The sequence below is a fragment of the Epinephelus lanceolatus genome, chromosome 4, assembly GCF_041903045.1.
Source record: "Epinephelus lanceolatus isolate andai-2023 chromosome 4, ASM4190304v1, whole genome shotgun sequence".
NCBI lineage: Eukaryota > Metazoa > Chordata > Actinopteri > Perciformes > Serranidae > Epinephelus > Epinephelus lanceolatus.
The window spans coordinates 26,094,263-26,115,046 of NC_135737.1; the positions used below are offsets into that span (position 1 = coordinate 26,094,263).

A 20,784-nucleotide genomic window follows, 5' to 3' on the forward strand; every position below is an offset into this window, starting at 1 on the left:
ATGAAGCACGATTTCTCCCGCTGCTGCTCATCCCTGATCCCTAGCAGGGAAACTGCTCGTTTCTACCTGCTCTGTTTGCTCATTGCTCTTTACATGCTGGCTGGCGCTGCCATATTTTCTTCCTTGGAGAGACCAGTGGAGCTAAAGGCCCACCAGCTCTGGGAAAGGAGGCTAAGAGACTTCAGTCATGAGCATAACATAAGTTGTGAAGACCTGAAATCTCTGTTGCGCTACTATGAGGAGGCTAGGACTGCAGGCATCCGGGCAGATCGAGGCAGAGCCCTATGGGACATTCCAGGAGCATTTTACTTCGTGGGAACTGTAGTCTCCACCATTGGTGAGTCAAGAAGAATGTGATACTGGGAATAGTAGGCTATATTAAAAATTGTAACATCTTCTGATTTTCCTACAATCCACAGACACCAACAGCTATAAAACCTAAGACCAAGTACACTTTCAGATTCCATATTGCTGAGCACAGCATTGTTATTTTTGGGTTGTTTTCTTCAAATCATGCTACAGTCATATATAGCATAGCAGATTCCTTTTGTTAAATGAATGATCAGCCTGTCAATTTGTCGATCGGTCAGTTTGACAAATCTTAAATCCCCTCCTTAATAACTGTTGCCAAGTCAGACAAGCTTGACAAAAAGAAACATGGCAAGAATGAGTGCCACAGTGTTTATTAGATAGTTGAAAGGTGATGAAAGGATATATTCACTACGTTAATTGTTATGAACAAGTCAAAATGACGCAAAATGAGGCTTCTGGTCTTAACAATGAAGGGAGAAGTAGAGACAGAGGATGACAAGAGTATCAGTCTGCTTTGCTCCTGCATGGCCGGGTATGTGCCCCCTTTTCCCCTTCTGGGGATCAGTAAAGTACTCTACGTATTTATTACTAAATACAGACCATGGTGCTGACCTAACTTTGGTCTCTTATACTATCCAGACATCATGGTATTTCAGATACTTTGTCTTTTGACATACATTATTTTAATAAATAATCTCAGGCCATGAATCAAATATGTATATGCCATCATTTTTTCCTCCTTTTTATCTTTTGACCGTCCAAGAAACATGTACTTCATTCATTTGAGAGAAATCAGGCTGAGTTTCCAAAGTGAACCCATGACTGCGCGAACATGGCTGAGAGGAGGACTTTGTGACCGAAAGCTCCAGCCTGTGTCAGCAAAATATTATTTTCAGGTTTATTTTAATCATGATGAAGCTCAGTAAATACAAAAAAAAGTTTGGGAAAAAAAAGTTTAGAGGAATGTTCTAGCATACCCTTCGAAAGATGGTAAGAGACTCGACTGATGGTTTTAACATTTATTTCTGTTCCAAAAAAAACAGCTCCATAAACCAACGTGAGAACTGACAAAACAAAGAAAACAAAGCAATCACATTTCTGTTTCCACTTCTGTCCATAATAAATGGTAAATGATCACAGTATTTTCTCAGACAACTCAACATTATTATTTTTTTTTTTTTTTAAAGATATTTTTTTGGGGCATTTTTTGCCTTTAATGGACAGGACAGTTAAGTGTGAAAGGGGGAGAGAGGGAGGGAGAGACATGCAGCAAAGGGCCACAGGCTGGACTCAAACCCGGGCCGCTGCGGCAACAGCCTTGTACATGGGGCGCCTGCTCTATCCACTAAGCCACCAACACCCAGACAACTCAACATTATACCAAGCAATACACCGCCAATTCACCAAACAGGTGGGCAAAAGAGTTAGCATAGGCCTACCTTTTGACACAAATCATCAAGTAAGCAAATAATCACCACAGGCACAACACACACCAACCTTATGCCTCCTCGGGGGGTTGCCAAAATACACTCAGCCTTCGACGTTTTTATCATTAAGCCGCCGTTTTATTTTGTTTTCCTTTGTTTACCTTGAACTTTTACCATTTTTACCATTCATTCCGTAGTCAAGTGGCTTTGTTTTGTTCAGCAGTACAACACAGGAAGGAAGTAGGAAGTAATGGTCTTCAAAATAAATCTCACTGTTTAAAAACGGAACCATTATCTCCAAAACGGGCAAAAATATACATAGCCTACAAAAATGAATGAAATTACATCTTCTTAATAGCAACACAAATCATGCAATTTATATTTTAAAGATTTTTTCAAAATTGACCTGCAAACAATGCAAGCTGCCCTCTGGTGGACAAAACAAGAAACAGCAAGCACAAAAACAAAATGGGTTTGCTACAAATGTTACTCTGCTAATGCTTTTAGAGCATTGGAAATTCCTGTCATACGATACCGTGAGATGAAAACAGCACATGTCCAGAATATGGCAAGCATTCACTGTAGTCTGGACACCGTGTATCTTGATATTTTTTTCAGGATTTCTCTTGAAAGATTGGTCCAAAAGGTGCCAATTGAACTAGCTTTTGTGCGCATGTATTAAAGCAACACAACCAATATACCAAAGAAAGTGTCCAGAAAAACAGGCTATGCTATGTCAGCAACCAACCTATCTGTCTTTTTCCAAATGTCTTGAACGCTACCACAGAAATAAGGAGGCAAGCCTGACATTTCAATCAGGAGAGACAGATGGATGAAGTGAAAATCAATTTCAGTACAGAATATGTGTATAGATTAACAGATAATTTGTGCTGTTTAAGATTTAGCAGAAGTCTTTGGTGCTTGGACACCAGAGGGAGATTTTTGGGATCAAGGGAGTCCAGACACTGGTGGAAGTGGTGGTGGCTGATGACTCTGATGCTGATGGCTGATGAGGCGGATGAGGATGATAATGGAGATAATGGCTAATAGCTAAAATAATGATAATGCTAATAGAGAAGGTGTGTCACTGTGTTATAGGTTGATTGTGAATCAGCTGAAGAACAGCTGATGACAGAGACAGAGAGTGCATGCAAGGAGTGAATGGCCGGGTAAGATAGAAAAATTACAGCTTAAGCATTAAAAGTATTGTCTTCTTGACTGAACTTTTGCTAGAGCTTCATCAGGCTGACTCCTCTTGATGAAGATCCATTAGCTAGCATTTTCTAAAATTAAGCTAACCTAAGGTGTGACCATACAACGTAATGCAGTGGTTCCCAACTGGTCCAGCCATTGGGTCCAGATTTCTCCTCAGTCATTAGTTCAAGGTCCACACAGTTGCACACAGTTTAATACATTCAGCGTCACACTTTGACCATGTTGGCTAGCTAGTTTGTTGTCTCTGTCAAGTAGCTGTCTGTTAGTCACTCACTCTACAGCAGATAACGACAATTCAGAATAAAAGCTCTGTGCCAGAAATTCACTGTACTTCAAAATAAAGTGTTTTTTTTTTTGTTTTGTTTTTTTTGTTTTTACAAACTTGACACGTTCGTGAGTCACTTGCAGTTAGTTCAGAATTGACCCGCGACCCACCAGCTGGGAACCACTGATGTAATGTGTCCATGAAGTCCCTAGCCACATCTTTTAACCATCCTCCGAATTTGGTTTTTATTTCAACATAGACGAGCCTATAGCATATCTGAATACCATCATAGCAGGAGAGGAGAAAGTTGACTGACGTTCTGTCGTGTTCCAAGCTTGCTCAGCTGTTACCGAAACACAGAGCCTGAAAAGGTGCGGGACTTCAGAAGGGCTAATTGCAAGTCATAACATTGTCAGTTTTACAGTTATGTGTGAAATACAACATCTTAAAAGTTGATAACTTCCATTACCAGTGTTGGGGAGGTTACTTTTGAAATATAATAGGTTACAGATCACTAGTAACCGTGTCAAAAATATGATAAGTAATGGCACTATTTTAATTATAACTCTTTACATTAGATTACTTTTTGATTACTTTTCTAACAATTTTTTAAAACTGGGCAATGAAGCTGAAAATTGTCAGAAAATCATAAGACCTTTAATATTGCAACCAAATTTGTCCCAAAGGTTTTGCTGATCCACGTTGTCTGAAATACGTCAAAAGGAGACATTCCTGCATGGTGAAGAGATGCAGAGCAACAGAGGGAATGTTACATTCTACATTTAAGATTTTTGCAGAAAAACATTTTTTTTTTAATTCAACCTTTTTGTAATCACTGATATTTTGTCAAGTAACTGCAAATAACTTACCACTTTTCTCAGTAACTGTAGCTGATTACAATTACATTTAATTTGTAATTTCATTAAAGGGCCAGTGTGTAAAATGGGTTGAAAACCGTTGAAAACAGTGACATCAGTGGTCACATTCTAGATTGCAGGGCTCACTTGCTCACCCCTCCCATCGGGTAAATGACGGTGGCCTCGTAGGGACAAAAAGCCTTGTGCAGACACGAGTTTTTCAGGACTAGGTCTATCTAGCGATGAGGTAAATGTTTATTTAGAAATCTAAGCCATGTCACGATATTGTAATGAATCACTCACGAGCAGGAGACCAGAGTAGCGTTCAGGAAAAAGGCCCGTTTATTTGAGCACTCCAAAAACTCCAGTAACACTCCAGGGGGTAAAAGACTCCGTCCCAAACTCTGACTCTTCTAGCGTAACACACACACTTCATACACACATACTCACTTACAGTACCCAGCGGGACCCCCCTCCCCTCTCTGCTCCACCAATCTTCAGCCCGCACACTGACTGACAGCGTAGCCTGTAAACAAAACTCAGCTGTTTATTTAGCCTAGCAATATCTCCAGACTATAGTAGCTGCAATGGACGACTTTGAACACGATTTTGAAGAGTTTCTTGTAGCGGACACAGACCCAGAGCCATACCTGTTTGAGCCGGAGCATACAGATGAGGAACTCCATGTGTTGGATGCTGAGCGGGCGAGACGAGAGGCTGAATCCTCCGCTCCCATTTGGCTGCACAGAATGAGATTCGGTGCTACCATCGTTGGGGAGATATATCACCAGGAGGAAAAGCGCCGCAGAGAGTGCATCACAAGGAGTGAAGTTGCATCTTCGTTTCCTCACAGATGACGGTTCGGGTTCATTTTCTCCTGTTGCGTGGTAAGTGTGGTCCATTCGCAAACTTTATAACTAAAACAACTTTTCACTACTCTCTATTGACGAACTACTAACACTCTCTGCTGTTTCCTCCTCCTTCTTCCTTCCTTCCGCTGTCTTCTTCGTTGGTTTATTTATACACGTGAAACGCGTTCTCTGGCTGGCTGGATTGTCCGCTCGGGCTGCCATACATACATGGCGGTGCAAGATGGCGACCTCTCTAAAGCAAGGCCCTTGCTATATGTAGCAACTGTGTCAAATATTAATATTAATTATTAATATTCATAATATAAATATATATATATTTTATATTTATTGTTTAATAATTCTCAGTTATGTTTATACAGTATATGACACAGTTATTATTCTAGGGCTAGTTCAGGAGTCTAGGTTGCGCTCACGGAGGGAGTAGACAAAAGACTGAGGTTGCTGATTAGATGAGATAATATATTTTTTTGAAGGACAGTGAATGACATACAGTAATGCAGTGAAAAATATTTACAGTGAAAAACCGACATATGCTACGAATACTCAGAGTGGCCACTCAGAATCTAGAAAAATACTTTCAATTCATTATTATATACAAAACCAAAAAGATAGATCATGAAAGTTCAAAAACTTCGATATTGAGTCAACACAATAACAGCAATAGACCCAATAGCCCACCCACAGTTCATTGTGGAAACCCACGTCTGGGTTTGACTTGAGTCCAGGGGGAAAAGTAGTGATGGGACAAGTTGTGGGGGAAAATGTGTGTTGGCAAGGGCAGTAGGCAAAGTGAGTGGGGTATGAGTTTTTTTTCTCGGGCTACAGGGAGCCCCCTACCGGCCTGGCAGGAGGGGTGCGACTCTCCAACAATTGGTCTGGCAGTAGGTTCAAGACAGGCTCCTTTTCTTAGCTCGCCATCAGGGGAAATCAATAATCTGGCCAGTCCTGGGTTTAAACTAACACGACTCGCTCTTCTCGCTCTTCTTGTTTTGGCCTCGGTAGAGGGCTCCTGTAGCTCTTGTGAAACATGCCGTCTTCCCTCTGCTTCAAATCAAACGGACCAGCAGCACGCGCTAATTGAACCCGATTGGCCGCGCCGACCCATGTGACCGCGTGACGTCACCGACTGCGTCAACAATGATTGGCCAACTGGCCTACATTATCGTCACGCGAGATCAAGAGGAAATATCGCGAGATAGATGAGTGGGAGGAGCAGAGATATTGGATGAAGGGAGATATCCAACTGTAGGCTTATCCAATGTTAAGAAAACGGTTACTCCTGTCTCATAAGTGCCCCCCCCCCCCCCCCCCCCCAAGATCACAAGATCTCGCGAGAACAGGAGCAGGACAGGGCTCAAACAAAGTTCACTTTCTCTTGATCTGTGCAGATGAAAAATGTAGCTTTAGTGTCAGAATATTGGGAAGATGTGTGGCTTGTGGAAAATGAACCCAATATATACTTAAGTGACTACAGGGCGAAAGAACTGACCATAAATTGTGATCACGTTCATTTTCCTCATTGACGACAGTACATTCACAGCTGCCGCAAGTCTCCTACGGGGGCGTGGCGCTGATGTCACTGAATCAGGAAGTGAGCTGAGTTGGGTATCTCGCTTCATCCAATATCTCTGGTAGGAGGCAGAGAGAGGCAGAGAGAGAATTTGTCACCTGGGTTACATATATATATATATATATATATATATATATATATATATATATATATATATACACACATATATAACTATATATATAAAAGCATACTTATAAGGCTACGAAAACCAAACGAATTTTATTTTATAGCGATTATACACTTACATAAACATATTAATGGGTAGAATATGCAGATTCAGATTCAGATTTGACAATAAACCATGCCAAATATTACACACTTTTACACCCTTTAATTAACTTTATTACATGTAACAAGTTACTTCCCAGCAGTCCATTACCCAGCGAAGGCTTTATCATTCTGACTACTGCAGCCAAAATGTTATGTAACACAAATGAGGGTCAATTGTTCAACTTGTGCTGATGAAGAGGATCCCTTGACGACCAATCAATACTATGTCCATATCACAAAATCACACAAATCTATAACCATTACACACAATTTAACTAATCCTATGAACCAAATTAGACAGGACATATGAAACCATATTTATTTGGGGAGGCCCACAGATGTGAGTTGTTACAAACTCAACTACAATCCATCGAAATCCATTTTTCACCTGGATCTTAAGAGGACAAATGTGTCTCCAAGATAAAAATAAAACCAGTCTCGTCTCTGAGAATCAATTTACAGCCTTCCAGTTATACAGTATCTTCAGGCACTCTCTGTCACTGTGGAAACTGAGGGACAGATGGCACTGAGCCCTAATCAATTTCCTTTTTGCAACAACTTCCTTATTTACTGATTGCAATCAGTTCATGATGTGGATACACATCATTTGTGAAGCTGGAAGAGACTTTCTGACAGGCCAAATATATTACTCAGGGCTACGGTCCCACATCTATTTTCATTCACTAATATGTTGCCTTTCCTTCCTTCCTTTCAGCACACTCTCCAAAAACATATTTATTTATATCCTGACTTGGGGCTGGCATGGAGCAAAGATATATGATGCTGTCCTGGCTGATGTCAGCAGGCAGTTGGCTGACACTGATGTCCTTTTTAGGTGATGTTCACTTCATTCAAGTATTGGTCTAAAGGGGTGATAATTTCTGCCATCCTTGATTAAAGAAATGGGGCCATAACACTGATTTATCTCATCAGTCATTTGTCTCTGAAACATTTGTCTAAAACTCTGTGATAGTCACTTACATATGGACGTTTTTTTATTTCAACACTGTCCTCGTCTGGTACTGATTAAAGCTGTGTTAAAACAAGACCAAGAGTCTACAGCTGGAGACAAGCAGTTACAACAGATGCCATTTAACTTAGTCTTAACTGTTTATGGCAAAAGTACAGAAAAAAAACTAAAAAAGTGTCTCTGTGAGGTTATACTGAGGGACAGCAGCTATTAAGCTAAATACCAGCTCACAATAAGGATGCTAACATGTTTAGCAAGTATAATGTTTATCATGTTCTCCTTCTTAGTTTAATGCAGTGGCTCCAAGCTGGTCCAGCCACATGGTTCAGATTTCTCCTTCATTCAAAATTTTACGCTCAGACAATGGAACTAATTTTGTTGCAGCAGAAAAAGAACTGCGCAAAGCATTGGAAAACCTGAATCAGACCAAGATACAGAACACCATGACAGGAAAAGGCATAAAGTGGATTTTCAACACCCCAGCAGCCTCGCACCAAGGCGGCATATGGGAAAGTCAAATCCGTACTGTAAGAAAAGTCCTGAACTCTGTGTTACAGCAACAGTCACTAGATGATGAAGGACTCCAAACTGTAAGTCGAGGCCATCATCAGTAACAGACCGATAACACATGCATCAGATGATCCTAATGATGTTGAGGCCTTGACACCTAATCACCTGTCGCTTATGAAAACACAACCCAACATTCCACCAGGAATCTTTGACCAAAACTTTTTAATTTCCTTTCATTTAATTTCATATACTTTATTGTCCCTGTAGTGGAAATTTGTCGTGGAATCAATTATCTGTACCATTATAGTACACAATGCTGTTGCTGACAGCATACACTTCATTACAAGTGTGCATTCAAAAAAAAAAACAACGATAAGTATGCACGGCGACCATGGAAACAAATACAGTACATAGCCGATCTGTTTTGGACTAGATGGACAAGAGAGTATTTGCCACTCCTTCAGGAGAGACAAAGGTGGCTCACACCACAGAGAAACATCTCACCAGGAGATATTGTACTGATAATGGATGAATCTGTCCTTCGCAACTCCTGGAATATGGGCAGAGTAATAAAGACATTACCAGACTCCAGTGGTACAGTGAGGCAAGTCAGCGTGCAGACTAACATACTGGACAGGCCTATAAATAAACTGTGCCTGTTGAAACATGTAACGTGAGCAATCTGAGATCATCATTAAGAGTTCATGTATAAAGTTTTATCTTTGTGTATTATGATGTACATGTAGCAATATTGTAGTTATTTTGTTGAATGTTACATGGCTCTCATGTTTGATAATTTTTGATAATTGTTCTGCATCTAGCATAAGCAATTAGGGGCTGGAAATGTAAGAGCCATATTGATATTATTAAGAATAATATGGTAGTTTTACTCTAAAGATGTGGAAATGCTCCTTTAAGTCATGCTGTTGATGATGTACAGCCAAACAGCCCTCAGAGACGGTTAAGCAGCCGAAGGAGCAAGACAGTTTTTTGACGGTGCCTAGTTGAGCCAATTAAGAGTGAATCTTGTAACTTTGTTTTTTGATTTTTTAATTAAAGTTTTCAAACGGACTTACTGCCTTGGAAGATTCATTTCGTGTCAAGTGTATTGCCAACAGACTGCTTAATAGTGGTGGTAATGTGGAGCAGGCCTACTGGATGGATGGATGGATGGATGGATAGATTGCTGCTACACCACCAATATGTAAACAATGACATCAAGTGGACCTGTGAGCCTCATGACAATAAAGCCTCATTGTCTCATCTGGGAATATCCTGCACAACTGCCGGACATGTTCTCACAAGTTTTGAGAGAGGATGCTGTAACCACAGGAAGATGACAGAGGATGCATGGTCATGCAACACAGGACAACTCGCTTGATCAAGGAAATGAGTAACACTGGTGATTCTTTTATTCACGAGGAGGATGTTAGTTTAGTTTTTAGTGTGTGAATTAATGTCCAGTAACTGTGAATGATAAATTACCTGCAGTGAGGAAATGGCGCTGAACAAGACTGAACAAGAGGTACAAGGCCAAGGCTCAAAATTACTTTAACAGACAACATTTTTTAAATAGATTGTGTAGGTGGTAGATGTTGCAGCTGCTGAGGATTTTATTGGGATAAAGGTCACAGCATCACCAATACTAATACATTTCCATCTTCTGGGAAAATTTCAATGTAATCTGGTCATTACCGTGGTCAAAAGCAAACCAAGGGAAGGAGGGAAGCCACAACCTCCGCCACAACCTCCGCTACTTGGCAGAATAATCCGGATCTTAAGACATCAGAGAAAAAAGCTGAGCACACATTAAAGCAACACTTAATTTTCTGGAAGTCTGTGAGACCACAAATAGGCTAGTAACAGGGATGTTTGTGGATATAAACTTTTCTCCATAACAATGGCAGACAAATGTGGAACACCGCTTCCACCTCCAGCCGCTCCAACGGGGAAATCAGTTGGCAAAAGAAAGAATACTGCAGAAAAAGCTAACACTAAGAGAGAACTCGATGCTGCAAGAGCTAAAATGGGAGGAGATGGTCGCAGAGTTTCTGCTGGGCAGGTATTTTTAGTTTGCCTCTAATGTAATATAGGCTATAACATGATATACGACAACACAGCATCCAGTTGCTAATGGCTAACGTTAGCCTAATGTAGCGTAGCCTCTGAAACATTAACATTGTCTTCCTTGTGCGTTTCCACTTACTAGTAACATTAACGCTACTATCTAACGTTAGCACTGTAAACCTTATTCTAAAACTCATCAGTCATCACTGACTCCAGTTGAGTTTTCAAAATCTGGGGTTGTTTTTGACTGTCTTGGTTGTAACGTTACACTCGCTCTCCTCTTCCGTGTATCTAACGTTACCTTGCCAACGCCTACGTCTATCATAGACGTAATGAGCACGTAATGGAGGAGGGGGGAGTTGCAGGAGGAGGGGGACTTTGGAGGGAGGCAGGAGTTGTGGATGTTAAAATTTTTTCTAAGTGCTGTGTGAAACGCAACAAAAGGTAAGAGTTGCTTTAACACCCTAAAGCCTGTCTTCAAAATGCCAATGTTGGAGAAGCATGATGCAAAACTGCTTTATAAAGTATTTTCCCCAGTCTTAATCATTTGGTCTTTTTGTTTTGGAGACAAAGATGGCCCTGAAGATGATTTGCCTTCCTGTAAAAACCTCCTAAACAATGAATACTAAAGGAACCAGGAGAAGTTTTAGCTGGTCAAAATCTGCAATCCTTTCTGCTGGACGCCACTAAATCTCCCTAAATCATACACTGCTCCTTTAAACATACAAAAATTATGTTCACTTGACATACTCTCTAAGCAATTCTGTAACACAGCAAATTTTTACAGTGGTAGCAATACAATTCTCTGTGCAACTAATGTTATGATAGTGTCTGTAATCAAAGATGTGACCTTTAACTTTGTGTGTTTCTCCTAGGGTTTGGAGTGACGGCCCCATCCACTGTGACTGGGAAGGTCTTGCTTGTTTTCTATGGGTTGCTGGGCTGCTCTGCGACCATACTCTTCTTTAACCTCTTTCTGGAGAGAGTCATAACATTACTGAGCTTCCTGATATTCTGGTGCCACAGAGGGAGACCTGGACACAGCGGATTGGAAGGCCAAACCGGTGAAGAAAACAGGAATGAAGAGTGGAAACCATCTGTGTATCAAGTCACACTCATCCTCTTTTTTGCCGTCCTGTTGGTTGCATGCGGGGCTGCCTTTCTCTATTCAGCCATGGAGGGCTGGACTTACATGGAGTCCCTCTACTTCTGCTTCGTGGCATTCAGCACAGTGGGCTTCGGGGACTTTGTTAGTGGACAGAGAGAGCACCATGAGGACACCTGGGCGTACCAGGTTGCAAACTGTCTCCTGATGCTCTTGGGGGTGTGCTGCACTTATTCCCTCTTCAACACCATCTCTGTTATCATCAAACAGGGACTGAACTGGATGCTTACGACACTGGCCTGGATGTATAGCAGTATCCGCCACTATAGGCTGCAGTTCAGACCACTGTTCAAACTCTGTTTTTCTGACTCTGAGCCACCTATATGTTCTTATGAGGATGACACTCTGCATAGACATCAGGTGCAAGCAGCTTCAAGTTTAGGCCACGGCATTCTGTGGCACAGCTGTGTTCCCAATGCTAAATGCCTTTGTGATGAGGCTCAAGTGGAAACAGTGTGCTGCAGAGAGATAGACAGAGGAATTTCTGCAAAACAAGAACAGGATAATTGTTTATATGAAAGTAATATAATCTATGCTAGACCACTGCCTACTTGACTGAATTAAACAACCCAATCACAACAAAAAAATTTAAAAAACACAGATACATTACATTTGCGTATTATTAGATAGTGGACGTAGTGCGTTGACACTTACGATTCAACAATGCTGTGGTTAACATTAGGTTAGGTTTAGGCACAAAAACCACTTGGTTATGGTGAGGAAATGGTCATGTTTTGATTTGGCACAGTGTTGCAGGGAAAACCAGCAATGTCTCTGCAAAATCAGTTGTTTTTTGTGACACTATCCTGGTAGGAAAACCAGCAATGTCTCTGCAAAAACCAATTGCCTTTCATGCCTAAAAAACCTGGAAAGCAGCAATGAGTTTCTATAAAATAGCCAAATTTGGTACTTAAGAAGTTGCTGGAAAAACAGTGACAGGTCACTAAATGGATGATGCCTAAAAAAACTGCTGGGAACATAGCAGTGACTGGTGAAATCACAATTTTGTTTTTTGATGGTCTCAAACAGGAGTCTGCAGCTCGGCAGGAGTCACATCATCCACCATCCCCTCCACCTCAAGATGACAAAGTCAGCTCACATACTACATCACCTCAGAAACGCCGATATGATAAGTAACTATCGTAGTTTGCGGAAAAATACAGTGCTAACATTTATTTCTTCCGGCTGGGCCGAATTAAAATATTCCTGAAAATATTGCCAGTAAACACAGCAATAGTAGTGTAGTCGTAGTTTTCTTCAGTCTTCAAAAGGTTAATACGTTGTGAATGTTCTCAGATGATTGGGCTACAAGATGCACTTTGCAACCTTAGCATCCCTCTCTCCCCCTCCATCTAGGTGATCTCTCTCCTCACTCGCAATCCCACAACATCTCAAGACTACCATATTCAGTTCAGTTCAGTTCAGTTTTATTGTTAATGTCCCAAAGGGCAAATTAGGTTGCAGCGGCATAGAGGCACAAAAACACACACACATAAAAACATGGTAAGACAGTACATAACATGGAGACAATGCAAGTAACAAGCAGCAGTTACCGAGCAGTATGCTAGCACACACCAAGTCAACAAGACTGCCAGCTGACTCCCATTAATAATTATACTAAATAAGCTAGAATAAGCTAAAAATAATAAATATGATACGAGTTCTGGGCAGTGACCAGGAAAGTGCACAGAGTACCAATATGACACACGGTGTCTGGTAAAGTGCAATCTCTCAAAGGAGCAATCAAGAAAAAGTGCCAGTAAATACATAGCGTAAACAATAGTATTTGTACCTGTTTTTAGTGGCCCGTGGGACACACAAGCGAAGGCCAGATGGAAGGAGTCTATACTCAGAATTGAGTGGGTGATTCGACTAGACAGACAAAAACAAATTATCAATAAACCAATGGCTAAATCAGTTGACGGACCGGATAGCAACCGTAAAAGCTAACCTGACCTTGTTCACTTCATGCTCCCAATACCAATATGACAGTTGAAGTTTGTTTTGTGTTGTTTGTGTCATAATGTCTCTCTTTTTTTGTTTTGTAAATACTTTTGTTCTGTTAATATGTTTGTGCACTTTGCTTTTCTTCACGATTTAAGCATATAGGTTTATTTCATTTCAAGGTGCCAAGGGGACATTTATCACGATCGTACAAATATGACAACTTCAACTGCAACTTTAACTATCATCCTGCAGGAGACAGACAATAAAAACACAGATAACATGAACAGAGTGATGACAATGACCTGCAGGCTTCTGTAGTCAAAGACATACAAGTAAGGGTAATAAAAAAAGAGGTTCAGTCTTTGCTGTGACTTTGTTTTGAGCTTCCCTTATTGCAGCGTCCTGAAGGAAGGAGACCAAACTCCCTATGAAGTCAGTGATCAGAGCAGTTAAGAATCAATTCAGCCTTAATGATAACCCCTGCACCACACCTTTAAGGAGACCTTGACTAGCTCAGCCAGCCTGTTTCTCTTTCCCAGACCAGACACAAAGACACAAAAATACCAACAACTGGCCAAAATGAGTCAGCAGCATATTTCAAAAACATGCCGTCATTGTAATCTCAATTATTTACATGGGCTGGAAGATACAAAGATTAGCAATGACACAACCCTGGGGAATGTGGTAGTGTAATGTGGAAGATACACCAAGGATAATGCTGTCAAAATGGGAAACCGTTTGTCAAGGAATTCACAATCCAACCCATGACATTTTAATATACATTAAAATTAGATTTCATTTCACTGTTTTCTCAATCTGCTGACATTTTCTGTTCTTTGAGTTAATATACTAACTAATGCTAGCTGCTTTTTAAATCTCCTGGCATCGTCCATATGTCACACCCATCCTGCCGGCTGTTCCTTTTGCACAGACTTTGATTTTAGTGTTGTTCCTACCTCCACTGCCGACATAAATGTGGTAAGATAAGGTATACTTTAATGTTCCTGAGGGGCAATTTGAGATACAGACAGTAGTCATGAGTACAACAAAATAGACAGTACATAACACACAGAATCCAGTATTACACACTGTCAGGGTTAGTCATGGACAAGTAGTGGTCACTGCTGGTTAAGATAAATGATAGCAGATGGGAAAAAGAACGATCTGTAATGCTTAGTGCTACATTTAGAGAAGCAAAACCTCCGCCCTGATGGAAGCATCTGAAACTCATCATGGGTGGGATGTTGAGAGTCTGAGACAATAGTGGTGACCTTCTCTTCTTACAGATGCTGTAGGTTATTAAAGGTAACACCACTGATCTTACAGCACAGCGTCACCACATTTACCAACTTGTTCTTGTTTTTAAAGCTCAGATTGCCAAACCATCAGACAATGTTAAAAGAAAGACCGGACTCGAAAAAAGCAGAATAGAACATTTTCATGATTGTCCTATCTACATCAAAGCCCTTCGGCTTCCTTAAAAAGAGTAGGAGTTGGTTTGCCTTCTTACAGATGACGTCAGTGTTCACGTCTAAATTCAACTTGTCATCTAAGACAGCGCCCAAATATTTGCACTGCTGCCACCGGCTCCCCCTTGATCACACAAGGAGCAGAAGGGCAGGGCCTCCTCAAAACATCAATAAACATCTCATCGGTCTTTGATACACACATTACACCAGTTAACAACAAACCCCCACAGGGGTTTTTGGGCTTGTTCACTTATTGCACATCTGCTATGATGAGCCACATATTTGCCATGTTCAGTAATGCCTGGGCTTGATATGACGCTACATAAAGTTAGTGTTAGAAGTGTGTTGTAATTCCTTTGTTTATTTCCAACAAACACCCCCGCACTAGATATTGAGACCTTGAGAGCTGTTGTCTGATCAAGCAGCGCTTTGGTGAAAGACACTGACTATAATAAAAACGTCATTGCATTCCTGATCCCGTGGTCCATCGGAAGTTTTATGATAAACAAACATTTGAAAGTGAATGATGTAAAATCTCGTGTATTGCTAAGATAACATTGTACAAATACATCCTGCTTGGGATTCTTATCATTGTAATCTGCATGGGTAAGACAAGATCTCCACAGTCTGCAATTATGTGGAAAAAATAACAAGCCCTAAAAACATCTAAACTGTACACTGGAGGTGGGAGTAATTCAATAATGTGTAAGTCATAAGTAATTTTTAACTCTTAACTTTCAAGTCTCAAGCAAGTCCCAAGTTACTGTGGTGAGAATCACACAAGTAAACTCCTGCAAGCAAGTTGAGTCAAGTCCCTGCTATAAGTCAAGCAAGACAAGTCAATTGCTCAAGTCAAGCAAGTCACAAGCCAAGTCATATGAAGTTCTGATGATCTGCCCCAGTTTCCACATTTCAGTCATTTAAACAGACCATAGTCATGAAAAGTTGAGTTTTATTTGCAACATTTCGAAGCCTGCTTACACCTAAAAAAAATCTGACTAATATTTGACATTTTCCGGCAATCACTTACAAGCCTCCTACGTAAATGAACAGCAATGGCGAGTGGGGCTCTAAAATAATAACAAACCCCTGTGACTTTAAAAGACTCTAAAGTGAAAACAGAGTTACTGTGGTTAACTTCTCTGTCTCTGCAAGTACAGCTCCCAGATGTTTCACTCTGTTTATCCATGAGAAGTGTACTGGAATTTGGACACAGTCCCCAGACATAATAAAGCTGCCTTTAATTTTTTGTAGAGTCGCTAGAAATCACATTTTATGTAAACGCATCAGTGCTTGACATTAAGGTAGTGGTGGGAACAATTTTAGGTATCGGAAAAGTGGTATGGACATATTCCCGTCCAAATAAACTAAACCCATGAGCAAATATGCAAGTAAATCAACTAAAATAACACATTTACGTGGCTTCTTTGTAGGTTTTATAATGACGAATGAGGTAATATGTTGCCATATTACTGACTTTTGAGCTGCAGACCTTGCATGCAAGTGTTTCCTTCTTATAACCTCCATCAGCAACACAATACTTGAATCCAAATTTTATTATTTTTAGACAAGTCCCCTCCGTAGCTGCTTCATGCATTGGCCTCTGCTGGTTTGCTGTGTCCTAGTAGGTCAGCAGGTTGGCACAAATCGCACTAGAAATCACCCAATCATATTTCAAAAACAAACATAGCTTCTCAATGTCTGAGGAATGCAATGTTTTTTAAGTCTAACTCTCAAGTCCTAAATGCTAAGTCATAGTTAAGTCAAGTCTTTCATTAATGTTAGTCAAGCAAGTCTCAAGTCCTCAAATTTGCCACTTGTGTCTGATTTGAGTCAGTCCTCCATCTCTGCTGTGGACTGATGTCTGTAGAGCTGCCACTAAAATGTTTATGCTTATCCTCTGTGGATGTAACTGTCTCTGGGAAATCCTGTCTATCTAAAAATTAACCCTGGGCTGGAGATGTACACAAAAAGCTGAGCATTGTTTGTCGTTTGTCATGAGTGGGATTCTACACACTGCATTCATTCACTCATCTATTTGTTCCTGTCCCTCCACAGTCTCTCACCTTTCTGATGCAGTCTTGTGAAACTGTGTAACACTCTGGCTGACTGGCTTGGGCTGTTAGATAAGCAATACTGGAGCAATGTCTCCCTCTGCTGGGGTACTTTGTAACTCGCATGAGGAAACAAGTCACTGAAGTGAAGTACAGTGTATCTGCACAAATAAATATCCTGTTGCATGAATGCATGAGTCTTTGCTTATCAACTCATCAGACTGTCATCATGGCAATACATGCATGTTTTTAAAGAAGATTTGTGCTGGTCCAACAGATTATCAGATCTTAGTATGACCTTAATTTAAAAGCATGGTATTACAAGATGCTGCTTTGCTGGTTGCCAGCACAGATTGAGTGGAGACAATAAAATAATTATCATTATCATCATCATTATCATTGTAATGCTGAAAAACTGTACAGAGACATATATCATTTAACAGGGTCAATGGAGTTGTAAAAGCAGATTATGATGCAATTATAATGGAAAAAAGGTACATTTTCAGTAGGTACTTTAAAGCGCTAATTGACATTGCTGCCCTTAGATCCGGAGGCATGAATGCCACAGTTCGGGTTAGGGACTAATAAACAAACTAACTGCAGATATCAGCTTCGCCAAAGGTCTTTGTCTAAGTTTTCGTTACAGTTAGCAGTAGAGAATCTGTGGATCTGAGGAATCAACCAGCAACGTTTGCAAAATAAATTATATTTTTTAAATTAAATAATCAGGGACAAGCTCATTAATACCATTAGAGGTAAGAACTACAATGTTAACATTCTGTCTTCCAGCTATTTACTGGCAGTGGCATTCTGCATGAGCTGCAACTGACCTGTGACAATGCACTGCAGTAGTTGAGTGTACTTTCGAATTGAACTTTCCAACTGAAGGATGCACAAGTTTCTCTCTATCTCTAGGACAAAGAAAAGGCCTAGCTTTGGCGATACTCTTTAAATGATAAAACCCTGTTATGTTGCTCATATGCAGTTGGAAAGTTAGATCAGAGTCAATGACAGCATCCTAATTATTATTAATGGTGGGCACTGTTTTTGTCTTTGCTTTTTTGTACTGTCAACTAGGATATAGCTTCTGTCAAAATGAACTGGATTTGGGAAATATTTGGATTTCCATAAATTGTCAAAAATGAAGTTTTCAGGCTGTGATGTTGAGTGAGATGTGAGATCAACAGCTAGTGAGTGACAAATGGAAGTGTGATACTGTGCTGACCACTAGAGGTCAACAAATGAAGGCTGAAAAGTAGTAGTAGTAGTAGTAGTAGTAGCAGCCCCAGAACAGAGCCACTTGGTACTCCAAATGGATTTTTTTTGTGACAGGAAACTATGAAGTGAGACAAAAACACTATGATCTGCAATGTAACAGTGCCATAAATCTCAATTAATCACTATTTTTATATGAAAATTGGGCCCAACAGTTACATTCAACATGAAAGGACTCACTCAAAATATGGGGGTTGTGCATCTGTGCCCAGTGGCACATTGTCCCATAATCTAACCATGCTGAAATCAGCTGTAAATGAGGTTAAATTTCACATAATCTCAAAGACTCTCTCTAGACATGTTTTCACAAACATAAAAATATTCAGTCTGATATGGTTTTTCCATAAAAAGCTCAATTATTTTGCTAACAACTCTAAAAAAAAATATCCGCTCTTTCTGAATCTATTATCAAGCAAATGCATTAAAATGTACTTTTTGTTGAAAAAATATAAGGTCAGCAGTATAAGTTGTGCTCATAAAAATGTCTGCAAGAGCTTAAGATTTCAGCGCTCTAAAAAAAAAAGACAATCTGCATCTTAAATGGGTTTGATATCTGGGTCCCCTGTGGTTGAATTCAGCAGCCATGGCCCGCAATTCATGAAGTGCAATGATGAGGTGTTTTGAATTTGCTTCCGTTCTGATTTGTGTACAGTATCTGACTAGCTTCTTCTCCACAGCAAAGGCAGCCATGATATGAACTTATATGCTTTTTACATTATATTATATTTACATTATATTACATGTATTTAGCTTACACTTACACTAACAATAAGTGTGTTCAAACATGTGGATACACAACCCAGATATTGCAAGAATCATGCAAGTACATTATTTTCATCAAATGTACAGAACTGCTTCAAGTGCTTCATTTATGAACAGTTAAAGACATGGAGCCAGGACAGCAAACAGTGGTGATTTTGTAGAGCAGTAGCTGCACCCTCTCCTTGAGGTGAGGAAGTAGAAAGCTGATTGGCAGTAGAAGAGCATAGTGGACGGGCTGGGGTGTACAGTTTGACCATGTCCTGCATGTAGGGTGGGCCTGAGCCATTCACAGCATGGTAGGCAAGTGCCTATTTCTTAAATCGAATTTAAACCGCCCAGCCAGTGCAGGTTGCAGAGGTCGGATGGCACATGCAGGCACATCATCCACATGCTAGTTGCAGTAGTCTAGGCAAGATGACAAGAGTCTGGAGCACAGCATGTGCTGCTGCCTGGCTATGAAATGGATGTATCCTCCGGATGTTGTGGAAAATGAATCTGGAGCGGGTTCTCACAGCTGGTCGTCCTGTGTCACACCCAGTCCAAGCTGGGGACACCACAGATAGTTGTCAATGGTGATGGAGATTACAGTAGGGTACATGAATGGGATAATGATGATAATAATAATAATTCCTTTATTCATAAAATGCCTTTCAAAACAGGTTACAAAGTGCTTTACATATAACTAAAAAGACAAGAAACCAATAGTTTATAAAATATTACGATAAATACAACAAATGATAATAAGACAACAATAAATCGATTAAAAGCAAGTGATAAATAATGAGTTTTTTAAAGTTTTTTTGTTTTTGTTTTTTTGTTTTAAGTTTTAAGGTTTGACTGAGGAATGACCAGGAATTACCTGTCAGTAAGGAAGAGCAGCTCCTCTTGTCCAGCTTCAGATGGTGTGCAGACTTCCACAACCAAACATGGGAGGTGTTTCTCAAAATCAAGGAAGCATCCTTAAATGGCTGAATTTGAAGGATGCTACGTCATCAAATCCCGCCTAAGGACTGTTCCAATGTCAAGGATCCTTCAAATTCTACCAAGGACTGAATCCTTCTTTCAGAAATATTTCAAGGATGCATGTGTGTATCGGGTATAACATATATGTATATCATTTAGTTATATCTCCAGGAGTTTTTAGCATAGGCTACAAGCATGAAAACAATATTGACAGAAACCTTATAATATACACTTTACAATTTGTCCACTGCCAGATAATGAGTTTCTTAAAATAATGTCCTCTTAAACAAAATAGTCATTTACAGCAGTGATGGTTAAGGTCAGTTTTTTACACATTGTAGCAGAATTAATAAAAAAAAATTAAACTACTTTTTACAAAAGTTTAATTTAACCTACCTGTTTTTTTAAAGTATAATTCAGAAATATTTTCTCCCTAAAGGTCACGTGACTGTGAAACTACTGCTACATCTATTCATTAATTAATTTCCGTATCTGGTTATCCTTTTGGGGGGGGGCTGGAGTCTATCACAGCTGACACTGGGCGAGAGGCAGGGTAGCCTACACCCTGGGCAGATCGCCAGACTATTACAGCGCTGCCACATAGAGACAGACAACTATTCACACTCACATTCACACCTACGGCCAATGTAGAGTCACTAATTAACCTGCATGTCTTTGGACTGTGTGAGGAAGCTGGAGTACCCGGAGAAAACCGATGCTGACACAGGGAGAACATGCCACACAGAAGGGCTCGAACCAGGAACCCTCTTACTGTGAGGCGACAGTGCTAACCACTACAACACTGTGCTGTTTA

General features: G+C 40.3%; 1 protein-coding gene across 1 annotated transcript; it reads left to right on the top strand.

Annotated features, from left to right (window-relative positions):
- On the top strand, nucleotides 1–13,900 carry kcnk20 (potassium channel, subfamily K, member 20). The gene is made up of 3 exons (XM_078166799.1): nucleotides 1–337; nucleotides 11,211–11,955; nucleotides 13,846–13,900. The coding sequence occupies exons 1-3, from the start codon at nucleotides 1–3 to the stop codon at nucleotides 13,898–13,900; spliced, it is 1,137 nt and encodes a 378-aa protein (XP_078022925.1).
- The last annotated feature ends 6,884 nt before the right edge of the window (nucleotides 13,901–20,784 follow it).